At 41.0% G+C, this 25,435-nt stretch overlaps 2 protein-coding genes across 2 annotated transcripts in view; one reads left to right on the top strand and one right to left on the bottom strand.

Moving 5' to 3' along the window:
• The first annotated feature begins 8,836 nt into the window (after positions 1-8,836).
• EFCAB9 (EF-hand calcium binding domain 9) lies at positions 8,837-15,216 on the top strand. Its single transcript, XM_065905309.1, has 5 exons — positions 8,837-9,629; positions 12,778-12,926; positions 13,706-13,882; positions 14,825-14,947; positions 15,199-15,216. The coding sequence occupies exons 1-5, from the start codon at positions 9,344-9,346 to the stop codon at positions 15,214-15,216; spliced, it is 753 nt and encodes a 250-aa protein (XP_065761381.1). The 5' UTR covers positions 8,837-9,343.
• A 4,050-nt stretch (positions 15,217-19,266) lies between these two features.
• Positions 19,267-25,435, bottom strand: part of UBTD2 (ubiquitin domain containing 2) — a 58,787-nt gene continuing 52,618 nt past the window's right edge. Inside the window, exon 3 of the mRNA XM_065905590.1 lies at positions 19,267-21,762. Within this exon, the coding sequence (XP_065761662.1) occupies positions 21,365-21,762 (398 nt within the window). The 3' untranslated portion in view covers positions 19,267-21,364. The remainder of the gene's footprint in view (positions 21,763-25,435) is intronic.

Below are 25,435 nucleotides of genomic sequence, written 5' to 3'. Positions count from 1 at the left end.
CCCCAGCGAATGTCACACTTCAATAGTTTCCGTCCCTACGGAGAAAATTCATGTTGAGGTGTTTTTACCACTCCGGAGCAGCAGGCAAACACCAATTTAGAAAGACAGCTGCAGAAGCCTGGGGTGCTGGTAGTAGCCTGCATAAAGGGTGCCCTGAGCAAGGATTGCCAAGCACTTGGAAATGTCTCCACTACTTAGTGAGTGGTTGCGACTGTAGAAAGTCTTCATCACCAGAAGGAGACAGCGCAACACTGGGCTCTCAGCAAGTAAACCCACAAATAAACCTCCCAGAACAAACCAGAAGGCAGGTCCTTCATTGTTTCAGTCCACCTGACCAACTCTCCGAAGCGGGTGGGAGGACAGTGGGGAGGCTCTCCCACTGGGAGGAAGGGGCTCTGACTTAGGTCAGTCTAGGGGGTCTGGGAGTTGGAGGCCCAGGTTATCCCCAGGTCCAGCCAAGCCACAAGGACTCTGTGAAAGCTCCAGAAAAAATGAAATAAGAAACAAAAATAGAGAGCTTCACTCAAAAATATTATAAGTGAAAGAAACCAGACACAAAAGACCACACTTTATATGATTCCATTTATAAGAAATGTCTAGAAAAGGCAAATCCATGGGGACAGAAAGCAGATTAATGGACTAAACTGAAATGGACCTGAGTCTTTTTGGAGTGATGAAAATATTCTAAAACTGGATTATGGTGATGATGTAATAACTTGGTAGATTTAGTAAAAATCACTTAATTGTACACTTGAAATGGGTGTACTTTATATAAATACTTTAGGAAGATAGAAAAAGGAAATATTTCATTTTTCTAAGATGAGTTTTACTACAACTAAGTAGAGATAGTAAAAGAAAATTGTAGACTACTTTCCCTAGGTAATAGATGGATTAAAAAAGATACTAGCAGGAGGGGACACATGTATGCCTATGGCTCATTCATGCTGACGTATGGCAAAACCCACCACAATACTGTAAAGTAATTATCCTCCAATTAAAATAAATAAATTTTTTTTAAAAAGACACAAAATACCAGCAAGATGAAACCCAAGGTGAATAAAAACACCATTACCAAGAAAGTTTTATCCAGGAATAAAAGAATGGTTCTATCCAGAAACAAAAGCTATTAAAGGAAGACACCGCGTTGACAAAGAAAATTGCATAGTCTCAGTAGTCACAGAAAAAGCATTTGGCTGTTTTCTTAGGTTGGATTTTCCCAGAGACAAGGATCTGAATACAAACAGTTTATTTGGGAGGTGATGTTGAAGCCCGTAAAGAGAGCTGATTACTGCTATGGCAAACGGGGCTTAACCCACTTGGGTGTTCTGGGGATCAGGATACAGCATACTGCAGACTCAGCCTAAGAGTCAAGGAAACTGGGGAATTTTTCTCTAAGCCTCTCTGTCCTTGACCAAGGGCTGCTCCCTGGGCCAGCGCTGCTAGCTTGCCAGGCTTGAGAGCCCACAGCACATCTCTTAAGTTGAGACATGTCACGGCACTTTGTACAGCTTCTGCTATAAAATCCTCATATTTCTTATTTCTTCTCCTTTGTCCTATAGCATTTGCTAGAATCTTTCTTTAGCAAATGATTTTACTGTTATGTTAAACACTAACAGTGAAAATAGGAATTCTTGTCTTGGTCCAGTATTTAATGGAAAAGGGTTTAAAGTTTCTCCTTTAAGTATGATATTTATGAAAGACTGTGGCAAAAAATCTTCATACGTATGTGCTCAGTCACTTCAGTTCTGTCTGATTCTTTGCGACCCCATGGAACTGTAGCCCACCAGGCTTCTCTGTCCATGGGATTCTCCAGACAAGAATACTGGACTGGGTTGCCATGCCTCCTCCAAGGGATCTTCCTGACTCAGGGAGCAAACCCGAATCTCCTGCATTGTAGGCAGACTCTTTACCCACTGAGCCACCTTCCTGCTATTTCTAATTTGCTAATAACTTTTTCTCATAGCTGTAGAACTTTATCATATTTTTTTCTGCATTTACCATATAAGTTAATCTTATGATTAATTACATGAGTTTTCTCATCCAGCCTATAGTCATGGTAAGTTTCACTGATTAAATACTCTTGCATTCTCAGAGAATATTTTATCTTCCTCTAGAAAGGCTAAGTAACACAAGCCCAAGGTCACACAGCTAACCAGTGGCAGAGCTTGGATTTGAACCTAAGTAGTCTGATGCCAAAGTCTCTGCATCTGTTTGTGTTAACTGCTATGTTCAGTTGCCTCTTAGTCATAATGTATATTTATACATATACCATTGACTTTGACGGGCAAATTTTACACCTAGGATTTTTATGTCTATGTGCACAAACCAAATGCACCTATACTTTTCTTGTGCTGTCTCTGTCTAGTTTTAAAATCAGAACATTATTCTTTTTTTTTAAATTTTATGGACCAGTTTAAGATAGGAATTATCTATCTGTTCATTGTAAGTTCGGTACAAAATATGGTTTTAAATTTGCAAAGCTCTAATTCTTAATTAGAGTTGGAGTATGTCTTCATAAGTTTGTTAGATGTTTGCATTTCAGGTTCTTTGTTGGTTCATATTGCTGGTCCATATTCTTTGCCCATTTTCCTGTTAGATTTCCTTTCTCATTTTTTGACTGTAAGATTTAAAAAGTTTAGACACCGCAGATGTCCTTCCGATTTATCACACACCTGTTAACTTTCCAATGACTTTCGTTGAGCAAGAATGCTTAATACTGATGTAATTGAATTTTTTTGTCTTAAAAAAATTTTTAAGTCAACTTCATTGAGGTTTTGTTTATATTTAATAAAACGAGTTCAAAAGTTTTGGCAAATATATACATCCGTGTAACCATCACCATGGGCTTCCCAGGTGGTGTTAGTGGTAAAGAACCCACCTGCCAGTGCAGAAGATATAAGAGACTCAGGTTCAATCCCTGGATCAGGAAGATTTCCCTGGAGGAGGGCATGGCAACCCACTCCAGTATTCTTGCCTGGGGAATCCCATGGACAGAGGAGCCTGGCTACAGTCCGTAGTGTCGCAAACAGTCGGACATAACTGAAGTGACTTAGCACGCAACCATCACCATACTCAAGGTACAGAACTTTCTCCTCAGCTCAGAAAATTTCTTTTCCTTGATCATAAATTAATCCCCACTCACCATCCTCACCCCAGGCAACCACTAATCTGTTCTCTGTCACCATATATGGGAAATGTATTTCCTAGTTCATGATATGAATGGAATGATACTGTAGTGCTTTTTTTTTTCTTTGTATGCTCTTTTAAGTTTGCTTTCTTTTCACTCAGCATATTTTGAGATTCATCATGTTGTTACATGTATTTGTGGTTCATTCTTCCTAAATGCTGAGTAGTATTCCAGTGTATGGATATACCACAATTTGTTTATCCAGTCAGCTGCTGATGACCACTTGCAGTCTTAAGTTATCATGAATAAAGATGCTACAAATGCTTATGAAGCTTTGCATGGATATATATTTTCATTTTCCTAGATGCACCTAGGAGTGCAACTGCTGGATCATACCCTAAGTATATGGTTAACTTCATAAGAGACTATTCAAGTATTTTAGAAAGGATTGTGTCACTTTACATTCCCCCAAATGATACTGCTCCAATCATATTGATATCATCAGTTCTTAAAACTCTAGCCATTCCAGTGAATGTGTAATGTTACCTTACTCTAGGCTTTTGCCCTCAAGACATTTGCAAAATCCTAAACTACATAGGAAAGAGGCCATGAAATCAAACAGGAAGCCAATAGGCTCATAAACTAAAAGGCTAAGCAGAGCCTTGTGGTCTCCAAATAAAATTTTCCATAAAATGGAACTATGGCTCTTTGGAGAAGTGCTTTCTTTTTTCTTTTAATTTTATTTTATTAGTTGGAGGCCAATTACTTCACAACATTTCAGTGGGTTTTGTCACACATTGACACGAATCAGCCATAGAGTTACACGTATTCCCCATCCCGATCCCCCCTCCCACCTCCCTCTCCACCCGACTCCTCTGGGTCCTCCCAGTGCACCAGGCCTGAGCACGCGTCTCATGCATCTCACCTGGGCTAGTGATCTGTTTCACCATAGATAATATACATGCTGTTCTTTTGAAACATCCCACCCTCACCTTCTCCCGGAGAAGTGCTTTCTATATCTAAGATAGGAAATGTCTATCCTTATATCAATATCTGTGCTTTGTCTTGAAACAGAAGGTACAGATGGCAAATATGTACATGTAAACGTGCTCCACATCATTAGTCATCAGAGAAATGTAGATAAAAAACACCCTATCCATTTGAATAGGCCAAGTTATGCTGCAGTAAAGTCTTCACACAATTAGGATGGATTTCTTACTGACTGTACAGAAAGCTACAAAGAATGTCACATCTATCCTAGTGAGAAAAAAAGATGGATGCTCTACAAAACTTTTCTTGAGAATATCAGAGGACTGAGGTCACAAGGCAACCAAGGAAACTGGATGCCAAGAAAGAACAACCAAGGAGATAAGACACCCCAACTATTGAACCTTTGGTAGAACACGGCTGAAAATGGCAGTTGCCATACAAGTGGTAGAGAAGAAAGTAACTAAAGTTTGAGCAAGTCATTAGAGGCAAAGTTTGGGCTACCATGTCAGTGTGGGTTAGCTGGAGTTCCCAGATACAAGGCACAATCACATGCATTGGCAAACTCCTTCCCATGTGTCTCCAGTGGGTGCTTGTGAGAAAAACTGGGGGCAGGCAGCAGACTGGAGAATGCCAATTCTTGCTGATGCAGGAGTAAAGGAGAAGGTTGGCGGCTGCCAGGAGACGAGCATAAGGTCTCATCTGCTTCCTCAGAAGTAGCAAAACCCTTCAAAGCAATAGCTTTCTGCTGCTGGGAGAGGAGACTCTGTCACTCTCAAGCCCCAGATGAAAATCCATGGTTCTCACCTCCCAGGGCAAGGGAAGATCCTCTGTCTTTTTGTATAGTCACTGAGGAACTCAGGCGGAAAGGGAACCATCATTTATTTTTAAATTTATTTTTTATAGGGGTAACTTTGGTTATGACCAACCTAGACAGCATATTAAAAAGCAGAGACATTACTTTGGCAACAAAGGTCTAGTCAAAGCTATGGTTTTTCCACTAGTCATGGATGGATGTGACTTGGACTATAAAGAAAGCTGAGTGCTGAAGAGCTGATGCTTTTGAACTGTGGTGTTGGAGAAGATTCTTGAGAGTCCCTTGGACTGCAAGGAGATCCAACCAGTTCATCCTAAAGGAAATCAGTCCTGAATATTCATTGGAAGGACTGATGCTGAAGCTGAAACTCCAATACTTTGGCTACTTGATGCAAAGAACTGACACATTTGAAAAGACCCTGATGCTGGGAAAGATTGAAGGCAGGGGGAGAAGGGGATGACAGAGGATGAGACGGTTGGATGGCATCACCATTACTCAACTCAACGGACATGAGTTTGAGTAAACTCCAGGAGTTGGTGATAGACAGGGAGGCCTGGTGTGCTGCAGTCCATGGGGTCACAGTCGGACACAACTGAGCAACTGAACTGAACTTTGGTTTATAACATTAAATAAGTTTCATATGTTCATTATATTCCTATTCTGTGTACACAGCACGCTCAGAGCACCGTCCTCTTGAATGTTACTGGTTACTATGGCATTGGAAAAGACAGTTAGTTCTGATATTTGGGGAATTGTTAGTTACAGTAGTACAGTAGTTAGCAGTCCTTACCCTAATTAACACACTGGGAAAATGCAGTTAAATTTTACACCATTTTTTCTCCTGTCCTCTAGCAGCAACAGATCTTCCCCTATGTAGCTCCTGGTGAGTTCTGACGGCACCCACAGCTAGCTTCTTCATATGACATTATTTTTAGCATTTTTTACAGTGAATATTCATTTAGATCTACTCACACGTATTTCATTTCTGGTACTTCTCATTCCTCCCTGAATGTGTTTCCATAGGGGATTATTTTTCTGTGTTCGAAGAATTCCCTTATGGGTGTTAATTTTCTCAGTTTTTGTGTGTATGGGTTTATTTTGTTAGCTCCTTCCTTCTGTCATAATTGTATTGCATTTAAATTTTATCATTTTGGGGACTTCTCTAGTGGTCCAGTGGTTAAGACTCCACGCTGCCAAGGCACAGGGGTGCAGTTTTTCTACCCCTAGTCCCAGAACTAAGATCCCACATGCTGTGTGGCATGGCCAAAAGATAAATAATAATAATAATAATAAATTTTATCATTTTTAAAGCCTTTTAAAAAATATTTGTGTGTTTATTTGGTAGTGCTGGGTCTTAGCTATTGCACGCAGGATCTTCAACTCTTGCAGCATGTGGGACCTTTAGCTGTGGTATGCAAACTCTTAATTTTAGCATGCGGGATCAGGTTCCCTGACCAGGGATTGAACCCAGGCCTCCTGCATGGAAAGCATGTTTTAGCCAGTGGAAGGTCAGGGAATTCCCTGAAGTTTATGACACTGTTACCACTTTACTCTGCCTTGGTTTCCTTGGACTGACCCACATATTTTTACTACTTTGTTGCTCTCTGTCCCTTCTTACATCCTGGATTTTCTCTCTGTGATCATTCTCTGACTATTCAAAGTTGATCTTTCAGAATTTCTTTTGGGATAGTTCATTAGTGATCATTCTTAGTTGTTTGGGGGGTTTGTCTGTTTGCTTTTGCCTGAATACAGCTTTATCTCATCCTATTTTTTTTCTCTTCACTATAGAAAATTTCAAACATGTTCAAAGTAGAAAGAATAGAAGGCAGTACTCCTGTATATCATTGGTCAGTTCATGTTTGAACATCCCTAATATATGTACACGATTACCCATGAGCCTGGATCACTCTGAAGCACATCCCAGCATCTTATCATTTTGTCTTTTTAAACAACAACCTCATCTGTTGTAATTTCTAAGATTATATCCAGTCAGTGTTCATGGTTCTCCATCATCTCATGCTTTTTGGTAAGCTGTTTGTTTCTGTGGGTTTTCAAATACACAGTCTGTATTAATAAGGGTCCTAATAAGTCCATACAGTGTAATTGGGGTCTGAAAGACTTTAAACTGTTAGTCTATAGATCCTTCTTCCATCTCTTTTTCTTTTCTTGTAAACTTTTATTGAAGCAGTGGAGTCCCTTTGCTTTAGAGCTTTCCACAGTCTGAGCTTTGTTCATTGTGTCTCAGTGGTGTCATTTAACATGGGCATCTGCTGTCCTATTTCCCTCATTTATATTTTCTGTAAAATGGTCAAATTCAGGTTTGATTTTTCTCCTAATTCTTTTACGAAAGTAAAATTCACAAAAGATATAAAATTAGCTATTTTAAAGCGTACAGAGACTTCCCTGGCGGTCCAGTGGTTAAGAATCCAGGCAGGGTCACGGGCTCCATCCCTGGTCCAGGCAGACCCCACGTGCCGAGAGGCAACTAAGTCCGTGTGCCACAGGTCCTGAGTCCGCACACTCCAGAGCCCATGCTCCGCAGCAAGAGAAGGCACCCCAGTGAGAAGTCCAGGCACCACAACCAGAGCGTGGGCCCTGCTCGCTGCAGCTAGAGGAAGCCCGCGCAGCAACAAAGACCCAGCACGGCAAAAGTAAGCCAACACTTTTAATTTTTAAAAGTGTACAATTCCGTGGCCTTAGTACACTGACAGCCTTACTCATCTATCACCTGTCAGCTTTGAAACATCTTCATCCCACTGGGAATCCAGTAAGCTGTCATCCCATTACCCTCTCTCCCAGCTCCTGGCAATGGCTGATCTGCTTTTCTATGACATTGCTTCTTGTGGATACTTAATATAAATGGAATCATGTAACATGTGACTTTCTGGGCTTGGCTTCTTTCACTTACCAAGGTTCATCTACATTGTAACATGTATCATTCCCTTTCATGACAGAATGATATTTCGCTGTATCAATGTACTACATTGTATCAATGTACTACATTTCATTTGTCCTTTCATCAGTTTGTGGAACACTGGGTTGTTTTCACCTTTTGCCTATTGTGAATAGTGCTGTTACAAACATTTTGTACAAGTGTTTGAATACTTTTCATTTCTTTTGGATATATATCTAGGAGTGAAATTGCTAGGTCATATGGCATGGGGTCGAAAAGAATCAGACACAACTGAGTGACTAACACTAAAAATAATGGTAATTTCATGTTTAACTTTTTAAGGAACTTCCCTTCAGTCTTGAAAGATGATTTTACTGAGCATAATTTTAGTTGGCTAGATTGTTTTTGCACATTGAAACATTACTCCATTATGTTTTGGTTTCCATGTTGTGAAGTGGATTGTTAATCATCAGTCCTTTGAAAGTAATCTTTCTTCTCTGATTGCCTTTAAAATCTTTGTCTTTGGTAGAAGACAGTTTCACTCTGATGTGTACAGATATGTATTTCTTCTTTTTTTTTCAAATACTTTTGTTAGTTGGAGACTAATTACTTCGCAACATTGCAGTGGGTTTTGTCATACATTGACATGAATCAGCTATGGAGTTACATGTTTTCCCCATCCTGATCACCCCTCCCTGTATTTCTTTTTATTTCAGCTACTTAGGACTTCAAGGTTTTGAGAAGCAATACTGCATGGCTATTAAAAAGCAGTGATTATTGTCAGACTATCTGGGTTCACATGCTGACTTCACCATTAATTAGCCTATTGACATTAGGAAAACTACTTTTCTGAGCCTGTTTCTTTATGTTTTTTATTGATATAGTTGATGTACAGTATTAATAACTTACAGGTGTACAACATAGTGGTCCACAATTTTTAAAGGTTATATTATATTTACAGTCATTATAAAATATTGGCTAGGGAATTCCCTGCTGGTTCTGTGGTTAGGAGTTTACGCTTTCACTACTAAGGGCACAAGTTCAATCCCTGGTTAGAGAACTGAGATCCTGCAAGCTGTGAGGCAGAGCCAAATATATATGTATCTTTTATATATACATATATATACACACACTATAGAATGTATATTCCTTGTATAATATATCCTTGTAGCTTATTTTATACACAGCAGTTTGTGCCTTGAGCCTGTTTCTTAGTCTGTAAAATAGTTGTGATAATCTCTGCCTCTCAGGACTCTATGACCAGTCTTCAGACTAAATGAGTCACTATATTGGCACACTTAGAAGAGCGCCTGGCTTGTAGTTACATAGCTGTTCGCTTCGATAATGAGCACAGTCTGTGGGTGGGTGTCTCTCACTGACTTTGGAAAATTCTCATTTTTTATTTTTGGCCACCCTGCTTAGCTTGTGGGATCTTAGTTCCTCGACTAGGGATTGAACCTGGGCCTCTGAAGTGAAAGCGCCGAGTCGTCGCCACTGGTCAGCCAGGGGAACTGCCGAAATGTTAAATTTTTATTGGCTGTTTCCTGTGACATCTGAGCTAGGAAGAGCTTTACTACCAGAGCTTTTCTCCACCCAACATTCTAGTTCTGAGGCAGAATTCTCTGTTCTACTTCAGGTTGCCAGAGTCTTTGGCTTAAAGGGCTCGATAATGAAACTGAAGCAAGGATCGTTTCTGTGGTACCTTTACCTGGACAAGCTGTATTGCTTATTATCCGTGAGAAATGTGAAGGCCTTGGTGGAGTATTTTCACCTTCTTGACGTGCACCGCAAGAAAACCTTGAATGGTCAGTACTTCCGTAAGTGCTTCTTCTGGGTCGTTACTTGGTTTTTAACGAATGTGCAGGAGAACTTGCAGAACCAGAAAGTAGTTCATTAACACATGCGTTACATCTTCGAAATGAAGCAGAGAGAAGCCCTGCCAGCCGAGCCTTGACGGCAGTTCAGTGAGGCAGACAGGACAAGTTCTGGGATTAGCTCTTGGCTGCACCTGTTACTCCTGGTGACTTGCAGCATGTCATCATCCTATTTGAAGTCCAATTTTCTCCATCCGTAAGTGAGGCTTCTAATAGTGGAGTCCATCTCATGGTTGGAAAAGAACGAGAATGAGGGACTTCCTTGGCAGTGCAGTGGTTAAGTCTCTGTGCTTCCACTTCACGGGCCGTGGGTTCAGTCCTTGGTTTGGGAGCTCAGATGCTTCATGCTGCATGGTGCAGCCAAAGAAAAAGGGTCATGAAATTAGATAATGTACGGAAACTGCTTAGCACAGTGCTCGGCACACTCTAAGAATTTAGTGTGTTCATTATTATGACAGCTTTCCTGGTGGCTGACCCCACTCAGGCCTTAACCCTCAAGAGTCCCTTCGCAAAGCTTTTCCATAGAATGGGAGAATTGAGTCAGGTAATCTGCACGGTCCCTTCTAATTCTTGGTACTTGTGACCGAGAAGTGTTGAGAGCTCAACCCTGCTGTTGAGTGCAGAAACTAACAGAAGACCAATTACAACACTTCAGGGCTTTCTGTCTGTTTGTTTGGCTTTTATTTCTCTTAGGACTAGGTATAAATAAGGTAGGGCTTCCCAGGTGGTGCTAGTGGTAAAGAACTTGCCTGCCAATGCAGGAGCTGCAAGAGGTGTGAGTTTGATCCCTGGGTCGGTAAGATCCTCTGGAGAAGGGAATGACTAACTACTCCGGTCTTCTTGCCTAGAGAATCCCATGGATAGAGGAGCCTGGCGGGCTGCAGTCCATCAGGTCACAGAGTCAGACATGACTGAAGAGATTTAGCATAAATAAGGTACCCTATTCACTCATTATAATCTGAGGGAGAGAAATCAACAAGGAGTTTCTTCCATAAAAAATTTTTAAGAGTTCATTCAATCCTTATAATAAAGATACCTTCATTTATTCATACTTTCATGCCTCAGATTTATACACAGTATGTCACCAAATCTTCCCAATAACCCAGTCCCAGATAAAGCACCTGTAGAGCACCTTGCTATAAACAGAAAAGCTGGCCCCAAAACCCAAGGCTTTTGACTCTAAAGCCCATACTCCTAAGTCTCACCAGTGTTTGCTGAGCAGTCTGATCTCCCTGATGACTAAGTCACTCCCCGCTGATGCAACACTTGAGAGATGAAGTCACACTTGTGATTTCTGGTCACCAAGGGAACAGATGGCGACCTGGAGGAAGGCACAGGCGTGAGCTCTGCCTGCCAGGGATGTGGTGACGTAGAGCCCTGGATGCTGTTGGCTGACTGAAAAACTATTTGTTAATTAGCTACTCAGCCTTACAATAAAACACGCCTCAAGAAGCAAGGACACAGGCGTCACCATGTTTACACATGGTGTGTCCCCAGCGCTCACACCAGGTGGAACACCAAGCGGCCATCAGAGGCTCTCAGACCATGACACTGTGTTGACTGGTGCACTGTACCCTTGGCCCGCTTCAGCCAGGACTCCAACCACACAGATATGCTTTACAGATTTAGTGGGGCCATGTCTTGCTCAGGAGACACAAGACAATGTAACTAGTGTGTATGTGTGCATGCTCAGTTGCTCAGTCGTGTCTGACTCTTTGCAAGCCCAGGCTCCTCTGTCCATGAAATTTTTCATGCAACAATACTGGAGTGGATTGCCATGCCCTCCTCTAGATCTTCCTGATCCAGGGGCCGCACACGGGTCTCTTGTGTCTCCTGCATCGATTGGCAGGTGGGTTCTTTAGGGCTTTAACACTTTAGGGCTTTTTTTGTTTGTTCGTCTTTTGGTTTTTGTCTCTTTTAGGACTGGGTATAAATAAGGTAGGGCTTCCCAGGTGGCGCTAGTGGTAAGGAACCTGCCTGCCAATGCAGGAGCTGCAAGAGATGTGGGTTCGAAGCCCTCAGTAATCAATGGGCAAGAAGAAATCACATGTAGACAGTTACACTTGAGAATCTCTGAAATCTTGTGGGTGATCTGTACATACAACCTGTACAGCTACATACCACTGTGTAAACATATCACCATGTTTGTTTCTTCCATCTAACATTCCCCGAGACAGATGACGAGTGAGTGGAATTTCAGGCAAAAACCTTCCCTGTCCTTGAAACTACAGAGTTTTTTCCCTCCGATTGTATATGACTGCAGATGCATTAACTAATGTGCAGAAGATGCAGCTTCCCTGTAGACAGAGCAAGGCTGTGGAGTCAGATGGACCACCTGTGAAGTCCAGCTCTGCCCCTCCAAGTGTGGTCCACACAGCAGCAGCGGCCGCATCACTTGGGAACTTGTTAGGATGCAGACTCAGCAGTCCCGAGCCAGAGTTCCTAATCACAACCACTGTATTTACAAGATCCCCAACTGACTGGTGTGCCCGTTACCGCTCGAGAAGCCCCAAGCCTCGTTATCACCCAGAGCTTATTGTAAAAGGCTGTGCAGCTGCCTGGGTTCAGTAACACTCAGCACTTAAAGCACCCAGCAGCTAAGATGCCTGATGATAGCTCCTTTCCCCACAGTCGAAAGCATTTGTGTTAGGTAAGCATGAGGCACAGTGATACTTTTACAGAAGAGGAATGATTTTTAAATTTCTTGTTTTAATTCTCTCAAGTGAAAGACCCAGATGAAGTGTCAGCTTTTCCAAGAACATGTCCTGGGTCCCCAGTGAGAACTAAGCGCTCCCTTCTATGCACGAGGATCACGTTGAGCCTTTAATTGGTCATGTAGACACACCGGTCTGTTCTACTGAGCTCATGAGCTGCGCTCGGGAACCAAGCCCTGCCCACTCTCTCCTTCTTCCCAAGTCCAGGCACCATGGAGTGTGCAGTGGCAAAGCCAAAAACAAAGTATTATCATTACTACTGCCAGGTCAACAAGCTTCCAACAGCACCACCATTTCTGTGGCTCCCAGATGCTGAACGTCTTGGAACTGTTTCAGAATAACCCCTCTCATCTCCCTGTCAACAGATGTGCTGTTTTACCACTTCCTTCATCATGTGACTGACTTGAAACGGAACCAGATCACAATTGTGTTCAACATGCTGGACTGGAATGCAGTGGGCGAGATTGGTTTTGACCAGTTCTACATGCTGGTGTGCATACTGCTGGCACAAGAGGCGAGTAGCCAGTCAGGTTCTGGGGCAGAGGCGGCAGAGCTTGGCTGCAGCCACCATGTTGCTAAAGGTAGCACCAAATTAAGAGTGCGTCAGAATTTTTCTTCTCTTCACTTGAAACAGGAAGAAGAAACAGGGCGAGTACTACTTTTGGTTCCTAAATGGTCCATCTATAACCTAGGAGTTTCGAAAGGTTACCCAGCTTCCCTCCCACTTTGCCTTTATAAAGAACAAATCTCATCCTATCACATCTCTCCTTGGCATGCCCTTCTCGCTGGTGGGTCTTAAATAATCACCAGTAATCCCAGTTGCCTCTCTTCCTCAGTGATCCCCTTCTGCACAGAATACTCTGAAGGGGATGAATGAGCAAGACAAGACCTGCTCGTCTTTGGGTACCCACCTTGCCTTGCACACACTCCTCGAGTGTGTTCACCTCTTTCCCTTTCCTTAAGGAAGGGCACCTCATGCCTTCATCATTTTATCGCCAGCACTGAAATTTTCTTATGTAGATTTTCACTGAACACAGGAAATGCATTCTACTACTGAGAGTTCCATCTAGCAGCACTAATCACTGCAGAGAGCATCAGTCCCCTGGAAGGCAGCTGCTGAGGCGGGTCTGATACACTGACCACAGCACCCTTTCGGCCCTGAGCTGCTGATTCTGCCTTTGGCTGTTAGCTCTCTAGGCAATGGACTAGTGAATAGATGAGTCCTCATGTGGCAAGTTTAGAAAGTAGCACCAACAATACTGTTCCTTTCCTTACGTTTTTCTCTCAAAACAGAACCATTTGGAAGAGCAATTTATCTTCCGCCATTCCCGGCCTGTTTTTGAGTTGCTTGACCTGGATGGGGAGCTGAAAATTGGCCCAGACAACTTGCACATGTACAACTTTCTCTTTAATATTAAAAAAGAGCAACTCAGAGACCTCTACTATAACTTCGACATCACAGGTGACCGCGTAAGTGCAAGTCCCTAACATGTGGCCTAGCAGCGTGCATGCTCAGTCGTGTCCAACTCTTTGTGACCCCCTGGACTGTAGCTCACCAGGTTCCTCTGTCCCTGGGGTCGCCACTTCCTCGGGATCCTCCCGACCCAGGGATTGAACCTGCCTCTCCTGCATTGGCAGGCAGACTCCTTACCCCAAGCCACCTGTGAAGCTGTGGCCTGGCAGCCCCTCTGTCCAGAGCTAGAGGACTGTGTCTTGACACCTACAGTGGAGACAGGGAAGGAGGAGGGAAGGAAAAACCCACTGGAGTGTCATGGCACTGGGATCATAAAACACCTGAGGAGATGGACAGGCCTGTGGAAGAGAGAGGACTGAGTAAGTGCTACATCACATAATGTGGATATAAAGTGAGAGAAGTTTAGAGAAGGAAATTCTGTTGGAATTTTAGTTGAAAGAAGGAAATATTTTAAAATGGCAGGAATTGGTCTTAAGAGGAAGGGTTATAGATTTTAATAAGCAGAAATGAAGAAATTCTTAGATGGGAACACATGAGTTAAATTCCAAGAGAAAACAGCTATGGAGAAAACAGTGAATATCTATTTCAAGTCCATTCAGTGAAGGGCCTATTCCAAGTCCATGTTGACTAGCAAATGAGAGCTAAAGTTTAAGCTTTAAAAAGATGGACCACACTGTGAGAAAGCTCAGATGGTAGCCTGAACATGTCTGGACCTGAGGTAGCAGAAGGAAGAAGTACCCCTTGGTGCCTTTTGAGCCTACAATAGACTGTTTCTGGGTCTAGACTACAAGCAGACTGTAATTACATCCTAATTACTGGGCCTCTTTAATCAAGGTTCCAAGCTTTTAAATGAGAAGTGATTACAATCCTGCTCCCATCTGAAACAAAGTATCAAATCCTTTCTGAAAAAACTTTCCTTTTTTCCTTCCCAACACAAGCTTCTTAATTACAAGGAATTTAAGCTGTTTACTATCTTCTCCATGGACAAATATCAGGAGAGTCAGAAAGTAGAGAAAGAGAAGAAGAATGAGAAAGCTTTACTCCAAAAGAAAGTGGCACAAGTTAACGAGAGCCAGAGAAAGAGTCTTCTTGGAACAAAACAGTTTGAAAGTATAAGTAATTACAATTGTTAACATGTCTTAAAAATAAATTTAGAACATCAAAGTAAGTATTTCTGATTTTTACACATGCAGGGTTCAGATGAGCATTCAACCCACAGATTCTTAACCTTAATAACCCTGAGGCCTCACATGACTCAGTGATGTAATCACTTCTTTTTTTAACATGTCCCAGTTCTGCTGTTGCTTTTCAGATCAACCCTGTCCACTAGGGTCCCTGTGTATCAATTACTAGCTCTTCCTGGAGCTAAGCAGTTGGAAGTCGATGCTTTCCTAAGATTTGCCACAAGAGGTCCAATACTTTCAGAATTCTATTCTCCCAATTCTTAAGGCTAAAAACAAACTTCAAAATGGAAATGCGCCTCCACGCATAAGGGAAATTGACTTTTAAGGATATGGGGACTGTGTTCTTCCTAGAACCTGAATTACTCTTTGATGAGTTTAGGTGCTTAAGCAACTATACCCAAATCTACTAGGGTAAAATAATTATTACATGTCCTTGTGTAACTTTAATTTTTTGTGTGAGTAATACCTTGAATAATTTGTAAGTGTTTTTAGTGTGGGATTTGTGAACCCTCCCTGCCAGACTGTACTATGATATTAAATATAACTACCATTCAGTAAGCACTTGCTATGGGTGAGGCAGGGGCTTTAGACACATGGCTTTATTTATCCTCCTAACCCTGCAAACTGTTACTCTCAATTTACAGATGAGGATATTGAGGTGTCAAGATTAAGAACCTACCTAAGGTTCTTAATGAGTCACAGTGGTAGGACCAGAGTTCAAATTCAAGGTGCTTAGAACAACTGATCTAACTCACTTCAGTCCTAGCAGATCCTGTTTAAGTTTCAAGCTGACATTTCACTGGCTCAGAAATCACTTCTGCATAATGCTAATCACCATATGTCCTTCGACCATAGATTTCAGAGGGACAAGTTTGGTGCCTGGAGAAATGCAGCCCAATTCCTATAAACCAAGGATTTCTTAAGGATACATGACGTAATATAACTGACACAGCATTCAGAGTTCTTAATAATCATCAACATTACTTTGTCAACGTGCAACAGACAAGAATACTGCTTATCAAAAATTGTCATTCATAAGTCAAAGTTGTAGTAATTGAGATCATGTTAATTACTATGAACATCCTTTGTATTTACTCTCATGGTCATGAGATTTTAATTACTTATGAGTAATGTTTAGAAATCAAACCTTCTCTCTTCCCCACAACAGTACTACAAAAACTAAATGGAACTAGCAAAAGACCAAAAAGCCCCCCTGAAACACACATCTCTTGATTTCTGGTTTATACACGGGGATAATGGGATCCATCTCAACAACTGTTGTGAAGACCAGGAAGATGGAAAGCATCTCACTTAGAACAATGCTCTTCTCCCCTGATTTGGTGAACAGTTAATTCTCCAAGGAGAACACCCTCTTGCAAATAAGTTTGGACACTACTACACCTATAAGAGTATTGTACTGAGAGACTAGCAGTATCTGGCTGGAAAATGACAGCAAGAGATTAACCATCATTTCAAAGCGCCTCACCACACCAGTAGGCTTACCTTGGGATGGGTTTCTGCCTCTTTTCACGCAGCCTCAATAGCTTTTGCTACCAGACAGCCTCACAACCCGGGTGCAGTTCTGGAAGGATAAACTGTGAGGTCTGAGAAGTCTTCTCTTTCCCATTTTCCCAGGGTAGCACGCTTGAGATATATAAAGGTAACTCAACAATGGTATATGTCTTTTTTTTCCCTAGGCATGGTCTCTAAGGCAATGAAGATATCATTCCTTTTATTGTTTTAGAGTGGGGAGCAGGAAGGATTGAGGGATAGCCAAATAATAGGGTATACTAGGTTTTAATTTGGGCTAAATACATTTCTTTAAAAAATTTTATCTGTTGGCCATTCCACATGGCATATGGGATCTTAGTCCCCAGACCAGGGATCGAACCCACACCCCCTGCATTGGCAGTGCGAAGTCTTAACCACTGGACAACCAGGGAAATCCCTGGGCTAAATACATTTTAAACTAAAATTTATTCAATGAAAATTTCAAATTTTAAATAAATTAATATTAAATTTAATGACTGAAGTTTCAGGAATGAGCAGGTAGCAGTCTTCCCCTCCTCTTTGAAAATCACCAGGGCATGTAACTGTAATATGGTAACTATAAAAAGTATCATGACCTATTAATTTTAAGGGAGTTTTTATAAACCGAGTGATTCTAGACTGGAATCAGGGGACTGAGCATTTAGTTCTGACAGGCCCAAACTCAAACTCAGTTAAAAATTAAAATTCAATTGCATCAGTAAAATGGCACTTTTTTGGGACCAGGAGTACAATAGAGAAAATAATGTCAGTGCCCATTACATTTTGCAGGTATGCATGTAGATGCTTTAGGTTTCATTATCTCCACAGTGAGTTAATCCACTGTGCTATTAAGGGTAGAGGTTAGACCAAGCACGTTTAGATAAGTTTTTGGATGGCAGGAAAACTCTATGTCAGTTTCGTTAGAATTCCTGGGTCAGCAAAGTGTATATTCCCTAAGGGTCTCAGCAGTGGGTGAGGAGCAGCACTGGAGGGACGGGAGAAACGCACATGCAGCTGGAGGTGTGGCTCCAGTTTCAGCCCAGGGCCACGGGACTACAGGTCCACAATCTATTTCAGTTGCAAAGGGCAAAGAATTTCTTGCATTAGTTCTTAGCCAAGGACTAGAAAAGGCCAAATCAACTTGGTGAACACCTGCTGAGAGGGGTCATTATTCATGTCCTGAAAAATCTATAATCTCAGAGTGGGTAAGACCTTAGGAAGAAAACCATGAAGCCATAAAATACAAGACTGATAGATCTGACCATGCAAAGCAAAAATTTTACATGGTAAATTACACAAAAACAAATGATAACAGATGATAGAGAACAACAAATCCTATATTAAGGGCATTATATCCTTAATATAGAAAAAATATCCAGAAATCAAGAGGATAAAGACCAAAATGGATTAGGAAAATGGGCAAACATAGATAATTCATAGGAGAAAAAAAACAAAAAAAAAAAACAAATAGCCTTAAAATATACAGTATAATGCTAAGTTTCACTCAAAGGAAAAAAACAAACTTAAATCACAAGACACAGGTTTCCACCTAGACTGTCAAAGATCAAAAAGTCAGTCAGGGTATAGCAAAATAAGAGCAGACATAGTCCATAGCATTAATCTGGTAAAAATCCATTTGGAGGGCAATTCAGCATCTGCTCTCCATATGTATACACTGATCGAGCAATACTCCCTCTTCAGCAATATATTCCATAGCTGTACACAGACACAAAGATGTAACTACAGAAAAGGATATTTCACAGGAGCACAGTTTACAGTACCAAAAGTCTAGAAAGACCTGTGGTACTCCAAACAATAGAATACCACTGCAGCTATAAGAGGAATGAAGCAGATCGAGCTCTAGTTATAGGGAACAATCTCTTAAGATTCACCAAAGTCAAATGTATAGAATAGCGTATGTTATTTATGAAAAAGACAAGGCAGGATGGGTGAATATATTCACACACACTAGAGCAGTGGTTCTCACGCTGGCATCAGCAGTAGCAGCACCACCTGGAAACTTTTGGAAATGCAAATTTTTGTACCCCCCGATTCAGACCTACTAACTTGGAACCTCTGGGAAAGGAGTCCAGCAATCTGTATGTTTTTTAAATCTGTGTTTTTAATAAGCCTTCCAGGTAATTCTGATGTATGCTAAAGTGTGAGAACCAGTGTGCTAGAATATCTCTAAAGATATCCAGAAAACTGGGAACAGCTGTTACGGCTGGAGAGAAGAAATGCGAGATGAAGAGCAGGAGTCGAAGAGAGACTTTTTGGTATGTTCGGATTTTTTCCCATGTGTGCATATCACCTATTTTAAATAAAAATTCAACAATCAAAACCTGCTACTTTGATCCAAAATGGATAATCCTTCTGAAAAACTGAATGTTGGGTTTTGGTTTACAGCATGATTCTTAAAAGAAAAAAACAACAACCTCCTGAGACCAAGATTTCAATGCAGCAAATAAAGTATATCTATAAGTGACCGTGCATGGTTTGATACTGCAGAGTCTAGGTTTGGTGATAAGGAACTCGTTATTTACTGACCTGGAAGGTTTTTAAAAGGGGAAAGATCTTTTTAGAAGTTTTATCAGAAAGAAGCAGATTACCCTTACTGTGGACAGTAATAATAATTAAACACCCAGAATAAAGGCAAAGACAAAGAGAAAAATTGAACTTTTTTTTTTTAAAAAAGCACAAAAACCCTACATACTAAAATTGTACACATCAAGTATTGGTCCAATCTTATATCAATCTATTTACAATTAAACAGCACCATGGTTTTCTCACCTAGGTTAGTTAAACATGCCCAGAAAATTGTTATTCAAAGTATATGTTCCTTTAAAATAAAATAAACTCTTAACAGAGCTCAAATCCCCAACAAAAAACTTTTACCAACCATAGATAATTATATCACCGAATTTACTTAAGAAAAATAGATTTGAACATTTTCTTTTTCCTCCAGTTGACAAACTTTGAGAGATGCTGCTGTTTACTGTGGCACACAAATTAAGAAACATTTTGATGATGGGGGCATTATACTAAAACACCCTCACATACCTCCGCCTCCACATATAAAAATATTCCTTTGGAATTAATGCTGCTGTCTCCTCTTGAATTTAGATTCAATTATCAGCAAAGCTAAATTAAATGTAGCCACAATCTTTAAAATGATTGCATAAAAAAGAGAAACAGTTAAAGCTTTCAGAAACAGGCTATGTTACAATTATAGATATTGTATCTAATCAGGCTATAGGAAATTTAATAACATTTTAAACATAACATTTAAACTAAATAGCAGTTTGTCTGCTATTGAAATTGATAATGGTGCTTCACATCCAAAATGAGTGTGGAGGTCTGATTACTTCCCATTTAAGAACTACGTGAGTGCCTTCTTGCCTCTGTTTCTCCATCTCACAGATTCCCAGGGCTTCAGAGATGGTGTATGTGCTAGCCCCCTTCTCACCTATGGAACCAACTTTGAAAAGGCTCTGAATTAAATACAATCCTTGGCAGCTTTATTCCAGTCATTGTACAGAAGAATCAGGTTATCCCATGGAATTTTTCAGTCTTATAATCTGCAGATGCTTCTTAATTTGCCTCTTTGCTAGGAAAGATGAGAGAGGAAAATTCTCATCCACCACAACTACAGGTAATAGTGAGCTATGCTAAGCACTGAAGTATAAAGCAACGTATGTATCATCATTAGGTCTCACTGCCGATGTTTAAGTGATGTCAGGAAATTTTTCACTAGTAAATTATGACTTGAAATTTTTTTCTGAAAGATTGAAGACAGGCACAATTCTCCTAGGCACAGACAGAACAGGTTTTCCTTACAACCTTCCTGCAAACTGGGGGAGACAAGATAATTACTTTATTGATTCTGTGCATTCCCTGGCCTAGTATGCATGCATTTTGGGCACAGTTAGCTCTGAAAGTTTCAAGCAGAATAGGTAGATCAATAAAGGTATTATATATATAGTAGTGACCTTCTAAGCCTGGATGTGAAAACAGCTTCATTATAACAGACATTTCAAAATACTTATGCAGCAAGAAGACAATAGACTTTTCAACTAATTATCAGTTGAAAATCAGAGATCTGAATGCACTGACTAAATTATTGCCTAGTGTTCCAGAAAGATGCCTGCCACCAACGCGCTAGAAAGGCACCAAAATTTAGTGTGAACGTAAATAAGGAGCTCAACCTATGAGCATGGGAATAGCAATCCTGAAACACAATTTGCCAGTCTCTATTCCTTTATGGCTAAATATTACTTGAGCAAAGAACTAAGACCAGAAAAGTTACTGAACCTCAAGTACTGCTCTGTTTAGTTTCCATTTCAAAAAGCTCAAGTTTTATAACTGTTATTGATGACTTCTGGAAATTATATTTAAGAACTCTGTATTCACAGGTGTTTGATGCTGTTCTTCATGGATGCACTCTTCTATTTACAGTCCAAATCATTTAAATACAGCCATTACATAGTTGTTGGGTATTTTAAAATAAAAGGTTATCTATTTCTTAATTGCCTCTTGAATTAGAAATTGTAATTACATGAGTCTCAAAGGCTGGCTCTTTGTGTTTTATTAATTATTTTTGTTGGTCTCCATCACAGATGGAATTTTTCACTGATAATTCCTCAGAACTAAATCCATTCATACGGAATTCAGAGCAGTGAAAATAGATTTCACGCCATAGAGTAGGAAATGATAACAACAATAAAAAGGGGCATGAAGGATTTGGGGACAGCCAACAGGACTAGGTCAGTTCTCAACTGGTGTTGGATTCTGCAGAGGTTGGCTCATTATAACCTGTACGACATAGTCCTTTGGGATCTTCAGCTCTTCCAATTTCATTTTGTCGGTGAGAGGTCTGCCAGAAAAGAACCACCGCTGACTAGCTGGTTCCACTCCTTCCGCAGCATGCAGTCGTCTCTTCATGTGGTACACTGTGTCTGTGCTGCGGACCACAAGCTTGAGGTCTTTGCCAGTGGAGAGGCGCAAACGGAGCTGAGATTCATACCCAGAATTGGGCGGTGGCTCAGGAATATCCAGAGTCTCTATGTCGCTCTTTTCCTCTATCATGTTGATTGGTGGTGCCAAGCAATAGACTGGAAGCTGGTATCTATTCCCCAGTTCATCATAGCACTCTGTGAGTGCACCTTCAGAAAGAGAAGAAATGAAAAAGGGTTTAGCCTAAATGAATGCATTTTTCTTTACATCGTGCAAATGCTCAAGGGAAAAAAATGTAAAATAAGACCAATCTCTGTCAGTGGTCAATGACCATTATCAAGGCCCGTGACCAATTATCTGAAAAAGTGAAAGTGTTAGCTAGTTGCTCAGTCGTGTCTGATTCTTTGCAACCCCGTGGACTGTAGCCTGCCAGGCTCCTCTGTCCATGGGATTCTCCAGGCAAGGATACTGGAGTGGGTAGCCATTTCCTTCTCCAGGGGATCTTTCTGACCCAGGGATCAGACCTGGGTCTCCTGCGTTGCAGGCAAATTCTTCACTGTCTGAGTCACCGGGGAAGCCCCCAATTATCTGAGTGTTTATCAAATGAACCAGGGCCTTAGCTCCTTACCCTCACACTTCTAAGTCATTTCATACCTCATTTACATTTTCATTTTAAAAAAAGGGGGAAAAAAGCACACAAAACTCCAATTTACTAATATATCAATGCTCAGACCAAATTAAAGGGAAATTCAAACTACAGTGGGCTATCTTTTTAGGAAATGAATCAGTTAACCTTAAAAAAAAAAAAAAAAAAAAAAAACAGATCTCTAAGCCCAATTCTCCACAATAGTGTCCCAGAGTGGTTCTCTTAATGCCTAGACTTCCTTCGCCAGAAGACCTCAGTAGAAAGAAATCACAAACTAGAGATGACAAGCTTACCAGCTGCCACTGGCTCATGGCTTATATATGAATCTCATTAGCACAGTTACCACAGAAGTGACTGAGGTGTTTTATTTACCCTAATTATTAGTCAATCTGTTACAAAGAAGCTATGGGTTAAAAAGGAAGAACAAAAGGAGTATGAAGTGTGTAACCCACTGCTAAGGGGAGGGGATAAAAAGTGTTTGCAGTTTAAAAGAAGATATTCCATGGTTAATTTCTTTATAAACTGCATTGTAATTACCAGAGCTTCCCTTGGGGAACTTGAGGGCACACTGAATGAATGCTTTATTGTAAGGTATTCATAATGTGTCCCTTGTTCAATAAAGATAAAAACCAAAAACATCTATATATAAAACACTCATACACAGGCTAATGAATATGGGAAATGGGACACTGAGAAATGGTTATCAATGAACAGGTGAGTTAATAAACTGATCTCTGTGGCCACTATTAATAGGCTGAGAATACAAAGAATCCCACATGAGACTGGAACTGTCACCAGCGCACCAGGGGTTGACCTGGGCATGCTTTCTATGTTACGTAAGATGGGCTGGGGTGAGACCTCAGTCACCAAGTATTAATACACGTGAATCTCCCCTTCCTCTGTGTTTAATGTTCAGCCTCTGTGTTGTTCACTAATTAATCTGAACACTGCTATGAAACTGTAAAGATGGGTATGTTTCAAGCCTAGTTGTGATCACCAGCAGTTTCCTACACTAGTAGCCATCACACTGTAGTATGTTATTTATAAAATCAGTTGTGCAAACTTCACTGTGTACATACTTGATATATAGCCTTGTTCTAAGGCAAAGAAACCTACCAGTGTCTTTCAGATGGCCTGACCATTAGGAAAACTAGCAAAGAGAAGGTGGAGAGTTCACTACAGACTCATCATCTCTCTCAGGAAAATACCTTCAGATACACATCCCACTGATACCAGCCTGATAGGTACAAGAGCATATAAATATTTACATGCGTGCATGCTAAGATCCTTCAGTCGTGTCTGACTCTGTGCAACTCCATGGACCGTAGCCCACCAGGCTCCTCTGTCCATGGGATTCTCCAGGCAAGAATACTGGAGTGGGTTGCCACGCCCTCCTCCAGGGGATCTTCCTGACCCAGGGATTGAACCAGTCTCCTGCGTCTCCTGCATTGCAGGCAGATTCTTTACCATTGAGTCACCGGGGAAGCCCATATATTTACATAACTGTTCTGCTAAAAAAAAGTTCTCTTAGAGAGGCACCATTCTACACCTTGGTTTTTGGTTGCTTTTTTTTGACCTCAAAGTATGGCATGCAGGATCTTAGCTCCCTGACCAGGATCAAATCTGAGCACCCCCTGCAGTGGAAGCGGGAAGTCTTAAATGCCAGGGAAGTCCCAAGAGACCAATTTAAATCATTACTTTTGGAATCAGGAGACCATGACGATATTCCCAGCCTTGTTATTAATTAGGTATACAACCTCGAGCAACATTCTTTAACCTCAAATACTTTTCTCAATTAGCTAAATGAGGCAGGATAAAAATGACCTCTAAATTGGTTTTAGGTTTATACACACTGCTTCATATTCATGTACCATAAGAGATAGAAAACAGGAAAGCAAATCAAAGCTGTCAAACTGTAGGCAGAATCATGTCTTGACCAAAAGACAGCCTACATTTTTAGCCTCCCAGGAAACAAGGATGAGAGGCGCTGAGGCAGCTTCTTGTACAGGGCTGAAACAGTAGTTCGAGTCAACCTTAGAACAGATGTACAGCCTACCAGGCACTGTGACTCTTCCTAGATCTGAATACTCACTTTTTCATCACAATGGAAAGCTGAGTCTTTCCCCATCTGCCCTTCAGCCCAATAAGTCAAGGGTTCAGTTTTCAGATTCAAATGGGTGAGAATAAAAACTCTGTGGATGAGGTATTGCTGGATGGCATATCTTCGTATTCCAGCTCAGGGAGCCTCACATCTAAATGCTGGAAATAAACTACCCAGATTCTACTGCTAAGAAGCTCCTATATTCCGATATTTTTGGTAAAAGTAACTTCAATTTATCTAAGATGAAATTTTCTGGTTTACTCTGTTCTTCACTTCTGCTAGTCAAATTATATTGCAAACTGAATTACAAATATGTTCCAGTTTTAGATTAAACTAAAAAATAAATATAGACCAGAGCTGAGTACTACCGCAGAATTACCTATACAGAGCAGAATGACTCCTATGTAGGCTCAAACTCTTTTGAACAATACATTCCCAAATCCCCCACCATTTTGTGGCCCTGTAACTTTTTATTAAAGACAAAACTAACAGTGGTCTCTATCAGTTACTAAACACCTAGAAGTGTTAGGGTATGTCACTGGTGCTGAGTACAGAAGGTTACAAGAAAGCCAAGACTGTCCTTGATCCCCAGGAGCTTATAATCAAGGAAAACAGACATAGCATAACCACCAAGGATTTAAATACAAATTGATGCACTGAAAACCAGACATAGGGGCCAAGACATCACACAACAGTAGTGGGACTAGAGTTGGTAGAGCCAAGAAAGAAAAATTTCTATAAAAATAGTGTGCTCCAAGCATAACACAGGGTGCTTCCCTGGTGGCTCAGGCAGTAAAGAATCTGCCTACAGTCCAGGAGACCCAGGTTCGATCCCTGGGTCGGCAAGACCACCTGGAGAAGGGAGTGGCTACCCACTCCAGTATTCCTGCCTGGAGAATTCCATGGACAGAAGAGCCTGGGAAGCTACATACAGTCCACGGGGTCGCAAAGAGTCAGACATGACTGCACAACTAACACTTTACTTCACTACAGGCATGACACAATACAAATGAAGGGCATCCCAAGAAATACGAATTATATGGAAACAAGAATTAATGTAAGTATGCAATAAAAAGTGGCTTTACTGAGGTGAAATACAGCATCAACTGTGTGAAATCACTAAACAGCAACAGTG

This window comes from Muntiacus reevesi, chromosome 14 (assembly GCF_963930625.1).
Source record: "Muntiacus reevesi chromosome 14, mMunRee1.1, whole genome shotgun sequence".
NCBI lineage: Eukaryota > Metazoa > Chordata > Mammalia > Artiodactyla > Cervidae > Muntiacus > Muntiacus reevesi.
The sequence above is the reverse complement of the archived record's forward strand: the minus strand, read 5'-3'. Positions and strand labels throughout refer to the sequence as shown.

Coding starts and splice junctions, on each gene's coding strand:
- EFCAB9 (XM_065905309.1), top strand. CDS start 9,344: ATGTTAAATTTTTATTGGCTGTTTCCTGTGACATCTGAGCTAGGAAGA. Junction 9,630..12,777: donor CCGCAAGAAAACCTTGAATG/GTCAGTACTTCC, acceptor CCCTGTCAACAG/ATGTGCTGTTTTACCACTTC. Junction 12,927..13,705: donor GCATACTGCTGGCACAAGAG/GCGAGTAGCCAG, acceptor CTCTCAAAACAG/AACCATTTGGAAGAGCAATT.